Source organism: Colletotrichum phormii (genome assembly GCF_030913505.1).
Source record: "Colletotrichum phormii strain CBS 102054 chromosome Unknown BDP81scaffold_24, whole genome shotgun sequence".
Taxonomy (NCBI): domain Eukaryota; kingdom Fungi; phylum Ascomycota; class Sordariomycetes; order Glomerellales; family Glomerellaceae; genus Colletotrichum; species Colletotrichum phormii.
The window spans coordinates 412,024-428,748 of NW_026851466.1; the positions used below are offsets into that span (position 1 = coordinate 412,024).

At 51.0% G+C, this 16,725-nt stretch overlaps 5 protein-coding genes across 5 annotated transcripts; 1 reads left to right on the top strand and 4 right to left on the bottom strand.

Annotated features, from left to right (window-relative positions):
• Positions 1–162: 162 nt before the first annotated feature.
• On the bottom strand, positions 163–735 carry BDP81DRAFT_398565 (uncharacterized protein; the record flags this gene model as incomplete). The annotated part of the gene is made up of 1 exon (XM_060588480.1): positions 163–735. The coding sequence occupies one exon, from the start codon at positions 733–735 to the stop codon at positions 163–165; it is 573 nt and encodes a 190-aa protein (XP_060440476.1).
• A 599-nt stretch (positions 736–1,334) lies between these two features.
• BDP81DRAFT_109692 (MFS multidrug transporter) lies at positions 1,335–3,649 on the bottom strand. Its single transcript, XM_060581459.1, has 6 exons — positions 3,176–3,649; positions 2,712–3,101; positions 2,550–2,655; positions 2,173–2,491; positions 1,984–2,113; positions 1,335–1,927 (listed from the first exon to the last, which is right to left on the bottom strand). Exons 1-6 carry the CDS (start codon positions 3,542–3,544, stop codon positions 1,481–1,483), a joined length of 1,761 nt encoding a protein of 586 aa, XP_060440477.1. The 5' UTR covers positions 3,545–3,649; the 3' UTR covers positions 1,335–1,480.
• Positions 3,650–4,835: 1,186 nt separating this feature from the next.
• On the top strand, positions 4,836–6,718 carry BDP81DRAFT_437680 (glycerate kinase). The gene has a single exon (XM_060591246.1). It carries the CDS (start codon positions 4,969–4,971, stop codon positions 6,316–6,318), a length of 1,350 nt encoding a protein of 449 aa, XP_060440478.1. The 5' UTR covers positions 4,836–4,968; the 3' UTR covers positions 6,319–6,718.
• A 246-nt stretch (positions 6,719–6,964) lies between these two features.
• On the bottom strand, positions 6,965–9,286 carry BDP81DRAFT_382949 (5'-nucleotidase). The gene is made up of 5 exons (XM_060586923.1): positions 8,872–9,286; positions 8,758–8,813; positions 7,796–8,702; positions 7,590–7,742; positions 6,965–7,543 (listed from the first exon to the last, which is right to left on the bottom strand). The coding sequence occupies exons 1-5, from the start codon at positions 9,134–9,136 to the stop codon at positions 7,014–7,016; spliced, it is 1,911 nt and encodes a 636-aa protein (XP_060440479.1). The 5' UTR covers positions 9,137–9,286; the 3' UTR covers positions 6,965–7,013.
• Positions 9,287–9,720: 434 nt separating this feature from the next.
• Positions 9,721–15,023, bottom strand: BDP81DRAFT_382952 (ABC transporter; the record flags this gene model as incomplete). The annotated part of the gene is made up of 13 exons (XM_060586924.1): positions 9,721–10,080; positions 10,138–10,599; positions 10,665–11,280; positions 11,333–11,397; positions 11,462–11,512; positions 11,575–11,770; positions 11,830–12,195; positions 12,264–12,426; positions 12,502–13,265; positions 13,329–13,562; positions 13,625–14,125; positions 14,198–14,741; positions 14,811–15,023. The coding sequence occupies 13 exons, from the start codon at positions 15,021–15,023 to the stop codon at positions 9,855–9,857; spliced, it is 4,401 nt and encodes a 1,466-aa protein (XP_060440480.1). The 3' UTR covers positions 9,721–9,854.
• Positions 15,024–16,725: the final 1,702 nt, after the last annotated feature.

A 16,725-nucleotide genomic window follows, 5' to 3' on the forward strand; every position in this document is an offset into this window, starting at 1 on the left:
CGAAAGCTATTAATTATTGGACATATACCCTTAATACAGTCGAAATACGCAACTATGGTGTGTTCAATGCTTGTGATTTCTCTAATGATCTCTTATCTCATCCTAGGTGGCACAAGATAGGCGCCCACATGGGGCAACGACCTGACTACCGTCCGATCATGGTCACATGTAGCTAAATTCAAGCGCCTTGTTGATGACCTTCCTCATAGCATCTCCCATGTCGATGTCGACGCTCTTCTCTGCATCAACCCAAATCCCCATCTCGTGCTCTTCGTTGAGCTGGAAGTCGTTTCCATCTCCTCCAACGATGATAACAAAATTGAAGTGGACCACCGGACGCTTGATCACAGTAGTCTGGGCTGACGGGCCTGCGGCATCATTCTCTGCAGTACCCTCTTCTTTGGCAGACCCATACTCCACAGTCTCCTCCTGGATGTCTAGGGTTGGAGGAAGGCAATTCCCGATATCAATTACCAGGAGCCCGACCGACTCAGCGACCACTCGGAGGATGGCGTCTTCAACGGTGTCATCAGAGCCCTTCATCTCACCCCCAGGAATTTCATGAAGTTTGCGACTAATCCCGTGGTTGGGCCTGTTCTTGAGGATCAAAGTCTCGGTGCCGCCAGGTCCCCGGCGAATGATAGCGGCGCCGACCATGATCTTGGGAGGGGGGATTTGCGCTCGAAGGTCCAGCCATGACAGCATGTCTCTGCGAGAAAGTGTAAGAATGTCCATGATGGGTGGTGGTAGTCGAAGCGAGAAAGGCGTCAAGTCGTAGTGTGTAGAGTTGCGAGTAGAAAGTCGAAGTAGAATTCCCAATGAGAGCTTGGTGTGTTTAACGGTTCGGGTAGGAGTGAGGTCAGCGAGAACCAGAAGTTTTGAATGGGCTCTCATAGGACTTAAATACCTTGTAGAATGATCGGTATTGACATTCCAGTTCCTGGGAAGCAATGCTGCCTGGGAGAAGATTGTTACCTGCGATGGCTTGCCTGCCTGTGATGTTGAACCAATGTGACCAAGACTTTGACCGTAGTGTATCAGTGAATTGTTTTGAGACTTCAGTTGATAGATGATGACTGGAACCTTCAATCAGGATGCGGTTTCAGATCTCAATGAGAGTAGTCTGGAAGGTGACGGTAATGTGACCGCCGGCCTATTCCAGTAGCCTTTAGACTCACATGACCAATACTTTGATCTTATGTTCGAAGGCTAGACACAATGATGACGAACCCCCAGCGACGCAATTTTCTGGGCTCATTTGATGGATATTCAGGCCAACACATGCACTAAACACAGCGGCTTTCATCCGCTGGATATTTCGGTACAAGTAAAGTCTCAAGACGAGTGGTCATAATTCTAGTTATCTATCGTAAATCATTCCTGACATCGCAACTCTATTTCAACAATTAGTCAGTGACGTCTTGAGTACATGTAGCCATGAACACAAGACCTGGTACGCAACAAACGCACGAGATCCTCTTCAGCCAGCGCAGTACTGGCTCTTGCTCCTAAGCCACGCGCCCCATCTCCACATCACAAAGGGCACGATCAACCCCATCACAAAGACAATACCAGCAAGCAACACATTACCCCAGGCAATACCCAACACATCGTATAATCTCGGTGCAAACAACGGGAAGCTGAAACCAGCCATCGTCCGCACAAAGGCCGCCGCGCCTGCTGCGCTGGCCGCATATCTCTCATAAGAGTCGATGACATAGGTCTGCACGCACTGAAACGAGAGTATCAGCCCAGCGGCCAGAGTTGCTGCTCCAATGTTTGGAACGATCCAGTGGACTTCAAAGTGTGCTGCGATTCCGTACAGTAGGAGGCCTACGGGGGTGATGATGGCTGTGGGGAACATGAGAGGAATTCTGAACTCTGGACACCCTGTGTCATTGTTTCGCGCCTTGAGCTTGCGATAGACCTGTAAATGTGTAAGTTAATGATTTATTCAAGGTACTGTGAGTATGTAAATCTTACCTTATCAATAAGGGGTCCGGATATCTGTAACCCGATCACGAAACCAACACCAAGTGAGATGTAGTTCAAACTAGCCGGTCCGGGTTCCATGTCGTATTGCTCACTCCACACAAAAGGGAACGAAGCGAGGCTTGCAAGGAGTTAGCTTTTATCGCTAATATCATACTGAGTAATGAGATTGAAGCTTACACAAGATACATAAGACCATACAGGTACGCCCTGTACACCGCGGTGATCTGCAGCGCTGGCTGAGTAAAGAGCATTCTGAATGGTCTAACAAGATTCTTCCGCAACGTCTGTCCGAAAGTCCTGTCCGGTTGATCAAACTCCGTACGGAGGTTCACGTTTCCCGTCTTCTTACGCAGAATTTCAGCTTTGACTGCCAAGATCTTGGGGGCGTAAGTCTCAGAAAGGAAGAGAAAGGCGAGAATTTGGACGACCGCATCAGCGATGGAGACGGTCCAGAAGATCCAGCGCCATGAGAGATACTGTGTCAGGTATCCGGCAGCTGCAATAGTCAGTAAAGGTTGTCTGGTAGAAGTACCTAAGATGCAGGAAGTACTGACCGATAGGCCCAACAGCAGGCCCAAGAAAGGGAGCAAGACTGTAGATGGCAGTCGCTGTGCCCCTCTCTTCGGCTCTCCAACAATCACTCAGTACGCCGCCACCAAGCTAATGATTGTAAGGTATCAGCAAGATGCTCCGGATAGATGCGACTCGAGACTTACAGCTTGAGGAGCACTCCCGCCAAGTCCACTGAGAAACCGAAAAGCCAACATCTGCTGCTTTGAAGCAGAGAAGCCGCAGACAGTGTTGAAGATCAAGTAAAACATGTTGGCAGACTGAAGCACGACAACACGACCATACATCTCTGATAACGGAGCAAGGACGAATGGCCCCACGGCGTACGCTAGTAGGAAGATGGACATGAGGAGATAAGTCTCAATGTCAGACTCGACGTCAAATTCGTCGGCGAGGGTGTCTAGCGCGGGGGCTAGCATGGTTGAGGAGACTGGCGATATGAATGTGAAACATGAGACCAAGATGGTGGCAGTCCATTTCTTGTGCCTGGCCCAGTTCTTTGGGTTCATTGGGTCATCGGGCCCAGACCATGTTACCTAAGGTATGATTAGCTTCCTGAATAGACTCGATGAATTGTGTACTATCTAGATAACGTCTATTCATTACATACCAGGTCTGGGTCTTCCGGATCATCGGGCGTGATTCCCTGTGCAGGCTTTTCCTCGGGAGGGATTTCCGCAGAGGGTCCTGCCTGCGTGCCATCGTGAGAAAGCAAGTGTGAACGATCGTCAGGAGCAGACGTCTCCAAGATAATCCCAGGATGTCTGCTGCCTGATTCCTCCGCTGGGTCTTGGAGCCAGGGAAATTTGTATGCTGTTCTCTCATATTCTGAGAAAGAAGGTAGTCCTGGACTCCATCCTCGCCATAAGCTAGATCTTGATCGTGTCAGAGTCCTATGAAGGCTGAAGCCTGTTTCGGAGTCTGCCGATACCGGCTTCCGGGGAACAAAGTAGTAGGCATGTGGTTTTGAGTCAGACATGACAGGAACGAAACAAAGATGTGAAAGCGAGAGTTGGGAAGATCTTGAAGCGAACGTGTTAAGCGAGAGATTAACGAATGGTGGTGATGATTCTCAAGTGTCTCTGCATGTGGTGTGAAGTTATGAAGCTGTGAACCTTCATTTAGTCCATTATATGAATTTCCACAACGTTAACAGAACGAGATTTTCTCGTGAACAACACTGAGGGAGGCCAGTCTTCTAGCACCAAGATAACAAGGAGAAGAGCACCGCCTCATGCACTCATGATGGCATCGCCTCGGTCCTGGCGTGATGTTTTCGGGCTTAGAAAAAACCAGCCTTCCTGTAAGCGGCAGAACCAGCCGGGCTCAAGAGGTCACACATCCCTAGATTCATTCGCCCAAAGACATCCTGCCAAGTGACGCAACAAGGAAAACTAGCACTGCCAGAGTGTATCTTCAAACCAAATCGTGGGTGAGAATGACAGCCGAAGCTTTCTTGGCGGTCGATCGGCGGGGTGTGGGTGGGTTCTTGGATTGCTACGTCAACTGTGGCTGATGAGTGCGTCTTTTGGAGTAACATTTTTCTAGACTCCGCCCAAGCGAGGCCTTGAGCCCCTGGGATAACCCTGAAAATAAGTGCAATTCTTATTTATAGCTCAGGTACGGCCGTATGTGATTGGGAGACTATCTTTCAAGACGGAAAACCTTGGATGGACGTTTCGGGGTCCGTCGTCGGTTTCGATACGAGATCTGGGAACCAATCTGGTCGCGTGCTCACTACGACTGGCATCGGGTCTAAGAATCGAACATCATGATACCACGCATACCAGCCAGTTGGATCTCGAGAGCATCTAATCTGCGCACCATGCCGGTAGTCTGCTCTGCCGCTTTCAGAGGCTGTGTCATGATGTAACCTCCGTTGACGAGTTGCTACGCCATGGAAGCCGTTGACAGCTCCTAGTCTTACCTCGTTTCGAGACATCTCGTGTGAGTTGGTTGCAGCCTACAGCCCATCGAGGCAAGGGACAAGTGCAGGGCTGAAAGAAGCCATCATGGTCCCTGGCTTTGGGTATGCAGAGATCACACGATCGCATGCCCGTTTGCGAAAATATGCACCGGCGGAGCATTTCATCGCCACGACTCGGCAGCTGGATGTCTTCGTTACCAAGCCAGACTGCCTGATACTCAATGTCGTCAAGCCAGGAGACTGAAGACCAGAACCGAGGACAAGTCACACTGAGCCATTGGCAGGAGAGTTGTGTTCTTCTAAGGCGTGCTGCAGATCATCATCGTGAATGATATAAAGCTATCTGCTTGTGGCGTCTGAGAATTGTGTTTGACTAAATCCACATCACCATCAGTCCACATCTTCATTTACGTCACTCACATTCGCTTCTCACAACTATTCCACTCGCTATCAACATTCGCTTGATTTTCAAACAAATGAGCTCTTTCCCCAACAACATTGCGGTAACACCTGATCAAAGAGAATCATCACCATCTCCCATTGATCTCACCGAGTCCGCACCCCAAGCCATCACCCACCAAGACGATATGGGTTCTCTTCCTGTTCCCGAGGGCATGAGAGTTCTTGTTTGCCCTTCGGGATTCAAGGGCAGCTTACAGCCAGACGTTGCTGCTGATTGCATCGAAGCCGGAATTCTGGCTGTGATGCCAGAGGCCATCGTCCGCAAGGTTCCCCTTGTCGATGGAGGCGAGGGTTTCACTCGTGCCCTTGTATCGGCGACTGGCGGCACGCTTCATCCAATCACGGTCACCGGCCCCGTGGGCATCCCGATTGCATCCTTCTTTGGCATCCTGGGAAGCAGCAACCCAGATACGCCAAAGACTGCCGTCATGGAAATGGCAGCGGCCGCTGGCCTGAGCCTTGTGCCTTCTCATCTTCGCAACCCGGGCCTGACCACAACTTTTGGAGTTGGCGAACTCCTAGCCGCTGCTTTGAGCGCTGGCGCGAAGCGGATCGTCGTCGGATGCGGTGATTCGGGCACCTGTGATGGCGGCGCCGGAATGCTTCAGGCGCTTGGCGCTCGACTTACAGACGAGGATGGACTCTCGCTTCCCATTGCTGCCGGGGGCGAGTCTCTTCTGCGTCTGAGAAACATTGATCTTGGCGGCATCGACAAGCGTGTCAGGGACGTCACCATTGAGGTTGCTGTCAACTGGAACAATGTACTTTCTGGCCCCGACGGCGTTGCCAAAGTCTTTGGCGCGCAAAAGGGTGCCAGCAAATTGCAGACAGAGCGACTTTCAGCAGCCATGGAAGTCCTCGCCGTCGTGGCTGGCCGCTTTCTCTGCGACGATAACGTGGGCCTCTCGCCCGGTGGAGGGGCTTCTGGAGGGCTGGGCACCGGTTTGCGGCTGGTCGGCGCCAAGCTCCGGCCAAGATATGAGGTGGTGGCGGAGTATGTCGATTTCGACGGCTTGTTCACCGACTGTGACCTGGTGCTCACGGCCGAAGGGGGCATCGACGACCAGACGCCGCGGGGCAAGATTCCCGCAGAGATTGGCGTGCGCGCGAAGAAGCACGGCTTGCCTGTCATCGCCATCGCGGGAACCATAGGGCCAGGAGCGCGGGTCAACTACGACGTCGGGATCGATGCGTACACGTGTATTCTGCAACGACCATCCACGCTGGACGAGGCCATCCTGGACGCGGAGGTTCTGACACGCGAGAGCGCCGAGTGCGTCATGCGGATGATTGTCGTGGGCCAGGCGTTGGGGTCCAAGAAGGGCTTGCCCATGGCGCAGCAGCCGGCTTCGACATGGGTTTAGAGATGTTTCTGATTGATTGTTTTTTGAGTTGCAATGGAGCCAAGACCGTAGATAGGGAGACTTGACAGGCTCAGTGGACGCCAGTAGGGACAGGGATGTGATCTAGAGTTTTTTTTGACCGACATGAGAATATGAGAGAATGACCGCTAGCAGCCCTGGAATGAGAGAAATTCAAGACTTGGCATGAATCAGAAATACTGTTGTGAAAGGGGGACGTGACTGGCGGGAGAACGCACCAGCCAAGACGCTTGGTGTGGCGATGCAGACTGTGAGCTGGCTGTCCAGGGGCAAGATTGGAAAGCAGGTGAACAATCAGAGTAGTGAACAGGATTATGTCAAGTAAGAATCGGATGATTAGAGTGATCAAGGTTCAAAGGTATGTTCGTCCGAAAAGCAAGGTAAATGAATGGGATGGAGCCGGGTGGGAGCTGTGGTTATGATAGATCACGGAACGGGACGGGGACGGCGGGGAACCATGAGACGGAGGGAACGGCCGTCGAATGAGGGTACGTACCGATAAAGTTCCTGCCACAGTCTCTCGCCGCTCACATAAGAGGCGGGATTCATTGAGGCAGCGCAGGTCATGCCAATGAAGCCTTTGGCTTAAGTTGACAATAGACGAGAGCTCTAATTCTTTTCGGCTGAATCCCAAGGAATACCGTTTATATTCTATTTTTGTGAACTTTTGTAACCGTCTAACTAATCATCTTGATGCGTCCCTCTAGAACAGGTGCAATGACACGGGTCCAGTCGACCGTGAACTCCCCCTCATGCAGAAGATCACACACCTCAGCTTTGACACCTGCCTTGCTTGCCCATCTCGCGAAGAACTTACGCATAATGAGCATCTCCATGTCAATCTGAGCGACCCTATCCACCTCATCTTCAGAGTCAACCTCGTCGTCAGAGTCATCTTTGGGAGGTTTGATGTTCAATGCATGTCGTTTGACCATCCACTCAGCCCACGACTTGGACTCCACCTTTGGCTTGGGGTCCGAGGTGCCCGTCTCCGCCGGCGTCTCCCACATTTTCCGGGGCTCGACTGGGCTGTGGCACTTCTCGGCGACCTTGAACCAATGTTCGCTGAGGTTCTTCCATTGGCCAACGGTACGAAGGCTCATAAAGTACTGGCGCAACATGGCGGAGATGAGAATGCCGTTCTCTTCGCAGACGATCTCCTCGGCGGTTCCGCCCTCGGGCTCGACGAGCAGGCTGGTAAATCCGTCTAGGATGGTCAGCTGATGATCAATTCCATGAGTCTCTAAAATTACCTTTTCCTCTTCCCATGTACCCTCGAGTCGCAAGTGTATACTTCTTTTCCGGTTCTATCGGCCCGCCTCCAAGAGTGGCTTCTACAATGCGGGAACCAGCTGGCTTGCTGGGGTCGAAGGTGTACTCAATGTTGGATACTTGCGGGAATCGGCCTGGTGGGTTAGCAAATCATAACGTCTTGAAGACTACGGATTATGCCGCATACCTTCTTGTGCTGGGTACTGGGAAACGCCATTTTCCAAGGCATCCCAGAGCTGCTGACCGGTCACTCTGATAAAAATGACGGGATCCTCAAAGGGGAAGCAATTGGTGATATCCCTGACCCTGATCGCGCCAGGAGGATAAATCTGGTCGCCACGGATTGTGCCGGCCGCCATCAGGGCACAGTCGGCGTTGTGATAATGCCTCATGACGTCGCAGACGAAATTTCCCATGTTGCTCTCCTTCATCCGGACAGTGCTGAACCTTGCGTCTAACGGTGAGGCCGTCCAGCCTACGGACTTGGCCAGGCTATGCTTCAGCTTAGAGGTCAGCTCTTCGGTAAGCTTTAGTGTCTCCTGATCTTCCGCGATGGAGGAGACTATGTCGCGCTGCAGAATGTCAAAGTCCCACTTTCCTGAACCATCCTCCCTTTTCCGGACTTCGATGTAACTGAGTTGTTTGAAGTCGGAGCCGGATCGAAGCACGTGCGTGCCATTGATGAAGCTATGAGCATAGTAATGATCGTGTCCGCCCAGGATTATATCAATGAGACCCTCGGTCTTGTCGGCAAGCTTGTTGTCGTTTGGCTCACGCTGATGGCTGAGACAGATGATGATGTCGGCACCCTGGGCCCGGAGCTGTGGCACCAATTCCTTGGCTGTCTCGCTGGCCGACTTGTAGATGATGTTTGGCGGCAAGCTGTTGATTGTCTCTAGCCATTCTCTCTCGCCGAGGCCGAGGAGACCAATCTTGATTCCATTGGATGATGTGATCATGTGCGTGTGCTTGGCATGTCCGAGAGGGACATTCTCGCCCAGAGCCGGGTCCAGGACATTGGCGAGAAGCCAGGGAAAGTTGCACTTGGCGGTCAAGTGCTCGAATTGCTTGACTCCAAAGTCGAAGTCATGGTTCTACGTCCAGCATGTTAGTTCGAGAAAGAACCAGCAAGGTATGAGGCCCACTTACACCAACGCAAGTGCAATCAACGCCGATCTTGTTGAGCACTGGCACCATGTGCTCACCTGAGGCGCAATCAGTAAAAGTGACAGATGAGTGGCACGTGATGAAGATGGGCTGTACCTTTTGTGACGGAGCTTTCGAGACTGGGGTTGAAGACATCTCCCGAAAATAGAGTGACTAGCTCGGGCTGGTCCTGGTAGCGTTCGTGGCTTCGGTACTCGTTGACGGCAGTGATGAAGCGAGCAACACCGCCCACCGGCTCAGCGCTGGCTGGTTCCAAGTGGTAAACATCGTTGAGGTGGAGAAGACGCAGGGCAACCGGCGCATTGGAGCCCGAGCTGAAAGTAACGACGGGCTCATCGGGCGCTGGGGTGTTCTTGGGCATGGTGGGGACTAGGGAGAAGAGTGAAGGATCGAGAAGTGGTCTAGGAATAGCAATGCAGTCGGGACGGGTCGGAAGGTTGGTAATAGAATCGCAACGCAAACGAGCGTTGCTCGTGAGCTGAAGCTAGGGATGTGAGTGAGGTAAAGTTAGGTTAAGCTAGGTTTGGGGTGAAGGTGAGGTGCCGTGCCGTCCGCCGTCGTCCCTACGGTGCGGTGAGCTGAGGACTGCGGGGGCGGGGGCGGGGCAGGGGCAGTGAATTGGACCGCGATTGATTGGTGCAGTAGCGACGGGGACGCAGGAACCAACCAAAAGAGACAATTACCAATGGCAGGTCCAAGACACGTGATATGAAGCTGCGCCATAGTGGGTCCTGTCACTTCTATTTCGGGCACGGACTCCATCTGATAACGATAAGGTTGCTGCTAATTATAACATTTGCCCCACCGCGAGGCAGCACCTGCCTCGAGTGAATCTTTGCCTTCCTTCAGTTTTATCAATATGAAAGTACTTTATGTGATCTGTATACTTTAGCTAGTAGTTGAGTCGACTTGGTATGACAAATTGAAATATAAATAGAGTATTTTCATGGATAAAGCGACTCTAGAATACGATTTCCGGCTCTATGGCGGCTGACACCGTTGTGAAGCAATGGAAAGGACAAATCTGGACTAATGCACTTACAGCGCTGTCCTCAGTTCCGAGATATTTCTTGAAGGCACTACTTGAAACAATTACCGCCTATTCGGTAAAGTTCAGCAAACTTGGTGTTCGCTGAAATCAGTTCCTCTGGCGTTCCAAACTCCAGAACCTCCCCATTCCCGAGCAGGGCGACTTTGTCGTAACGGACCACATGTCCAAGTCGATGCATCACAGCCAACACCGTGCAGCCCACAAACTCTGTGTCAACCACATCCTGCATGACAGATTCGGTCACGGCATCAACGCTGTGACATGTTAGCCAGGTCCGAACGTATTGCAATTCGTTCCGCAAAAGACCTTACCTGCTCATTGCCTCGTCTAGTATCAAAACCTTGGACCTCCGCACCATGGCTCTAGCCAGGCAAAGAAGCTGCCTCTGTCCTGCCGACCACGCAGCAGAGTCTATGTCCTTGTCCAATCCACCCAGTCTCGAAACAACATCCCAAAGCCCGACCTTTTCCAAAGTGTGGGAAATTTCGCTGTCGTTCGAAACGATGCCGAACGGGTCAATATTGAAACGAATAGTTCCAGGCACCAGAAACGGGTCTTGAGAAACCACATTGATGCGGGAGCGGAAATCACCTTGCACCACTGTCGCAAGATTCACACCGTCTAGTTTAATGATGCCTTTCGTCACATGCATCATCTGCAATAGACTGAGAACAAGGGATGTCTTGCCGCTGCCCGACCGGCCACATATTGCAATGTGCTGACCAGCTTCTATGGTGAGAGTGACGCCTTTGAGCACCAATTCAGCTCTTAGACTGCATGTTGGTTAAGACTTCTGAAGAGAAAATTATCAGAAAGGTCACGGATATGTGAGACTTACCTATACGATGCAGAAAGATCAGAAAAGGATAGAGCCCCGGAAGAAGGCCACTCAAACGGCATTGAAGCATTTCCGACGCTAGTTTCAGTTTCCGTCTCCAACAAAAAGCGCCTGACCCTAGCGACCGCTCCGACGCTGGACTCAAGTTTAGTCCAGCTTTGAATTAGACGAGCCAAGACCTCGCTGAAGCCAATGACCATAACCAAGCTCACGCCTACGCTGCTTGCGCTGAACTTGTCGTGCCAAGTCACCACCGTAGACACCAAGATGACTGCTAGTGCGGCCACGAGGAGGTTGAGGACAAAAGTCAACCAAGCCTGTATACAACTCTGCAAGTAGTTTGGCCGTTGAAATGTGTCGATGTAGCCGTAGTTGCGCTTCTGGTACTGGGCCTGCCATCCGAAAGCGCGTACGGTTGCGCCACCGGCAACAGACTCAGAGAAGTGCGTATATAGAGGTGCCTTGGCTTCGATCCCAAGAAGTCGTATCTGGCGTGATGTCTGGAGGTAAAACCGTTGCAGGAAATAGAGTATGGTGGCAAGAAACGGTAGGGTTATTCCAAGATACTGAGAGAAGACGGCTAGAATGACGGCTTTTGCCAGAACCGAGATAGCGGCTAGTGAAGGTTTCAGTTATTTGCATCATCCATTCGGCTGCGGGGTACTGACTCGAGGTGTAGTTCACCATCGTCGCAGGCAAGTCCATATCGACAAGTTGCATGTCTTCGCTGAATCTACGACAGGGGTTCATAAGTGAGTGTCCCGTCACCAGCGCCGCGAAGATTGTGTGAGACCCACCTGTTGAGAAGCTCGCCGCTGTCCGTCTTGGACAAGAACCTGAAAGATGCTCTATATGGATAAGCTTCATCAGCATGAGCAGTCTTATCTGAGGGACGTCTGCGAAGACTTACGAAAAGACAGTTTGAAGAAGATCGCTGTGCAAGCCGAGAGCTGTGTTGGGCACTACGTCGAGGAAGGCAAACCAGGCGGCCAGAGATGCGCCGACCGTGCCCAAGGTCCCGATCATGACATAGATGCCCAGGTAGTACCCGACACTCTTCTTAGGCGCAGACGTGTTAGGCTCAGACCACCACTTTATCCAAACGGCTGGCAACGCTTGAATTAGCTTTTTTATCGCTTCGGAATGTCGGTCAACCAGTGCTTACTTGAAAATTCGGAAAAGAAAATCCAGGTTACAACGGAGATGGTGTACATAAATACAGCCTTCCTACCGGCACTTCTCAAGTAGTATAGGTAGACTGCCTTCTCTCCGTTCTTCCGTCGGATGTCGGTATGTTCTAGCGAGGCTTGAGAATGTGTGTCTGCTGATCTGATTGTAATCTTCTCGGGAGGCTCAGAGGCTTTGTCTATCTCAGCCTTCCCAAGCTCCTCGATCACATCGCCAGAAGTGCACTTCAGCTCGAGCTTGATGACATATCCCTTCCCATTAGACAGAGTCATAGGGCTGCCAGCTTCCTGAATTCTTCCGCTGTCGATCACAATCAAGTTATCTGCGAATTGCATAATGCTGCCTGCGATGAGAATTGTGTCAGTAGCATGCACACTAAGTACACGGGAGATCAAGGCGTTTTAAGCTTACGATCATGTGTTGCAATCACAGCTGTTATGTGATGTTGTCGGAAAAGACCCTTGGATCCCAAGAGGCGGGTCGTGACATGGCGAGAGGTATGAGCGTCAATCCCACCAAAGACGTCGTCAAGAATGACCAGTTTACATCTTGAATAGACAGCTCGTGCAAGTGCCTACAAGCCAAAAGCTAAACGTCAATTCTCTGAAGTCAAAGCATATACAGAACGGGAGAATGGATGGCCACTTACGACGCGCTGTTTTTGTCCCCCACTGAGATTAACACCGTTGCTGCCAATGACAGTCAGGTCGCCCTTCTCGAGTACCTTTAAGTCGGGTTCGAGTCCACAAGCAGAGACAACGCTGTCGTACCACTTTTGCTCAAAGGCGGAGATACCGAGTATGTTTTCCCGGAGAGTCCCGTTCTCGAGCCAGGGCGACTGCGAGCAATAAGCCATGGCGCATCTGCCAATACCCTCTGTTGGCTCCGGAGCTTCAATCGAGGATCTAGACTTGAGCTCGCCTAGTATTGCACTCAGGAAGCTTGATTTGCCGCTCCCTACCGGACCAACTACAACAGTCAACATGCCTCGGGGTACATTGACGGTGATTCCATGCAGCACCAGTTGATCTTTCGTCCATCCAAAGCTCTGGTCTCTCCAGGAAACAATGTGCTGTTGTGTCTCACAAAGGGGGTCCATCCTCTTGAGTTGCTCCAGGCCAGGTTCTATTTCCGGTGAGAGGTCTTGCGGAATTAGAGCGCCGGTCCATTCATCGCTCAGTGTGGACTTGCGATTGTAGTTGCAGAAGTCTTGTATACGACTGAAACACCCAAACGATTGCACCACCATTGGAAGTAGCTGAATGAACTCAACGACTGGTGTTGTGAGGAGCGCAATCAAGGCAACGGACGTAAAGGCTTGTGCTGGCAATAAGGTAGTGTGCTGCCAAAAGACGGAGACGATGACATAAACAGCGAAAGTGACAATAGGGGCGAGATTAATTGGAGTGATCGCTGGTTGTCCGTGATCAGAAATTGGCAAAAGTCTTAATTCCTCGCCGGGGCTGGGGCACTTACAAAGCAGCAGCGTTGTAACGAGAAGCTTCCTGAATGACTTCGAGGTTTCGACTTCTTCGATTCTTAGCCTCTGGAGCACATTTGCCATCACACGGCTGAGACCAAGCATTTTGACAGCCTTCATATCGCCTAGCATGATCGTCGTCACACGAAGACGCTCTTGAATTCTCTCAATCCAGCGTATCTGCGCTGTTTTGGTAGCCACCGAGATCCTGGACGTCGCTGCAATGAAGACTACACATCCGAGGTAAGCGAATTTGACGCGTAAATGGAGATCACTGATCTCTTTCACATACCTAGAACGAGGAGAATAGGGGCTAAGCAAGCCAGTGAAAGCTGGCGTCCAAGCAACCAGCTGGCGATAGCAATGTCGAGAAGCGATGCCCAAACTGAATGGAACATGGACATGGCGCCAAATATCCGCTCGACGTCTGTCCCCATGAGGGTGACCGCGGAAATTTCTCCCATGTCCACCTCTCTGGTATGAACAGCGTGCTGGTAGAGAAGAGCAACCAGACCCCCGCGGAGTCTGGTGGCAAAACGGAAGTTGTGGTATTGGTAGACCGAGGTGCTCGCCGCAATACCTAGATAGACTAAAGCCCACGCGCATATTAGGCCTCTGCCATAGTTGACGTCGGGATTGGTTTCAGCGACATAGGTGACGGTTGTGTTGATAAGAAATGGCTGGGCGAATGTGAAAACGCTGAGACATAGTCGGGGAAGTATTGGTGACAGGAAGGGACCAAGGTAACTTCGGAAACAAGCTTGAAGGAGACTATGCCGTTGTTCATGGTCATCTAGGAGGCAATCGAGGTCAGCAGTGTCTTGATCGAGTAAGATCGCTTGCTGGCACGAGGATTATAGCTTACATTTGTCCCACACTTTGGCAAGCCTTGTGTGCAACCTTTGGCTTTTGATGCTTGGGTCAAGACCTGGAAGATCACTCAAAGATATGACTTTAGTATATCCCAAATGGAACGTCCTTGCCAACCACCAAAAGCAAGTCCTCGCCCAGAAGCCGCTGCTTTGTTCCGGTGTTGCGTGCTTGTCGTCGTTCGGAGGTTCTGAATCAGCCAATCGCTTCTTCATCGCAAGAGATTCCAAGACCAGAGCCACAATAGTTATGAAGAGGATTAGAGTAAATATGGTGGGCAACGTGAGTTCTTTGCTGAAGAGCCACAAAGTCCGAAGTCGCGCAATACCCAGAATACTAGATGCGGAAAGATACAACACAATCAGCGTAGATGGCCTCTCGGACCTTTGGTGGGTTGAGGCGGAGAGCGCAAAGACTGCAACCGTTGAGATTACTGCTAGGATATCGGCAGGAGTTGATGCCGACGTCTTGAGTGGGGGGTTGCTTATGCGCAGAGCAAGATAGACGACCTGAAAAACAAACAATGCGGTCAATGTCGTCTTTGGGATTATTAGCTATATGATAACTGCAGAAATTTTACATCAACAGTCCCTTGGAAGCAAACGTACCAATTTACCATGAGACAGCTTGGAATGGAGAGTCGAAACAATGCGTCTGCGACTCAGGCCAATGAAAGACGCTGGCGCAAGAAGGAGGAGAAGGCCAGAAGGTAAACAGGCGAAAAACACGTCTTCAAAGAACAAAGTAAAGTCAAATGAACGACATTGGTGATCGACTCTTGGTCCGAAAGACCGATCGCCCAATGTCCCTTGGCAAGACATGGTCAAGCTTAGGGGCAATTAAATGTGTTCAACAAGGCGAGAGAGTTGGTGTGTTGGTATGGGTCATACTCTTAACGAGGCAATTGGCTTTGGTAAATGGCTCAGGGAGGGCTGGGATTGCAAGTGCATATGGGCTCTTCAAGACATAAGGTTGGACGCGCGTGTCCGAATGCCTACCTCGATTTCAGTGGTGCAGACACTGACGCGTTGCCCGCTGCCTCATTTCATGATAAGAAGTTCTGGTAGCCCAGGCTGCAACTTGCGTGTCCTGGACCTTCTCATCTTGCAGTACTGGCGGCATTGGCCAATGGCAGAGTGACTTGCAGATAACCCCTGCTCAAGTTGCCGGAAGTAGACCCTCGTATTTACACAGTTGATGTCGTGAAGCCAAGTCAGGGAGCAGACAGCATTTCACCGACCGCTTTTTCATTAGGCCTATAACAATGACCCGGTACATATTGTCGAGGCTGTATTTACATAAATATCAACGGTACGTCTGCCTATCAGTCTACTCGTTTATTTTACCATGAAACTCACTTCCATTTAGGTAGTCTTCCTATTTGGATCGTTAACCGCACTTCAATGGCAATCGTATCTGCGGAGCGTTCTACACTGGGCGCACATGGACTAATGTCGAGGAATCCTGTTGTGCATCTCCATGAAAATGGCTTATGGGAAGAGATCGGATCTTGGAACTATTCGTAATTAGTCTTGGTGAAGGATGCCTTATGATGTAAAGCTGATACTATTAACCAAATGCCGCTTAAGCTGATTGATGTTTGCCCCTTGTGACAACGTTACATCCCAGGTCACAGCTCGCCATACCGTTTGAGGGATAAAGTCTACCTTGTTCCACCAAGCAAGCAAAGATAATCTCACCGATGTGCGGGCTATGCAGATAAGCTTAGTTTGGCAGCCTCGGATCGTCGCACAACATCTTTCAGCTGCGGGGGATGAGGGTGTAGAGCCTCGCAGAGCTGAGACATCCCTGAGTCTTCATCTTCCACACTGTTGTCCACAAAGAGCGAAGATGGCTCTGCCTCCTACGTCACAGTCAAGCGTTTAATGTGCCCAGCTGAAGAGTTCAATCAGGCATGGCGTGCAGCATTGCATACCATACTGACACATGGTCACCACGAAGCGGGGAATCTGTCTCCCCGTCTGACCCGCTATAGTAGCTTCTTTCCAGGGGTGCCAGGACAGGCACGACAGGCAAGACAGGGTCCAAGACGAACCAAGGGACCAGCTCAGAAGGTTGTCTTAAAAAGTGTGTCGCACAGTGCCAAGATCGTTTCGACAGCTCAGTGACATATGACGCCATTCTGTAGGGCTCTAGATCTGCAGGATCTTCAAGGGATTGAAGGCTTGTTTCTTATGTGCGTAGGTACTATGGTCACTAGGTGTCTAAGTAGGTAGAATGTAGGTTACTGGTTTTGAGTAAGGACGTCGAGGTAAAGTAAACACCTAAGAATGAAACCAATCCGAACGAAATTTCCGCAGGACTAATCGAGTTCCCAGAACTGCCATCGCCGTCGAGAAGCAACAAAATTTATCGTTGTGGTTATGGCCTGATGAGGGTGAGCCTACATGTATCTTTGTGACCAAGATCCTGCCTTTGCCCCTCATGTCCGCATCGACCTAGGCAATGTTTGGTCCCATCTTCGTTTCTGTCCCATCATCATAGGCTAGTATGACCTTAGTT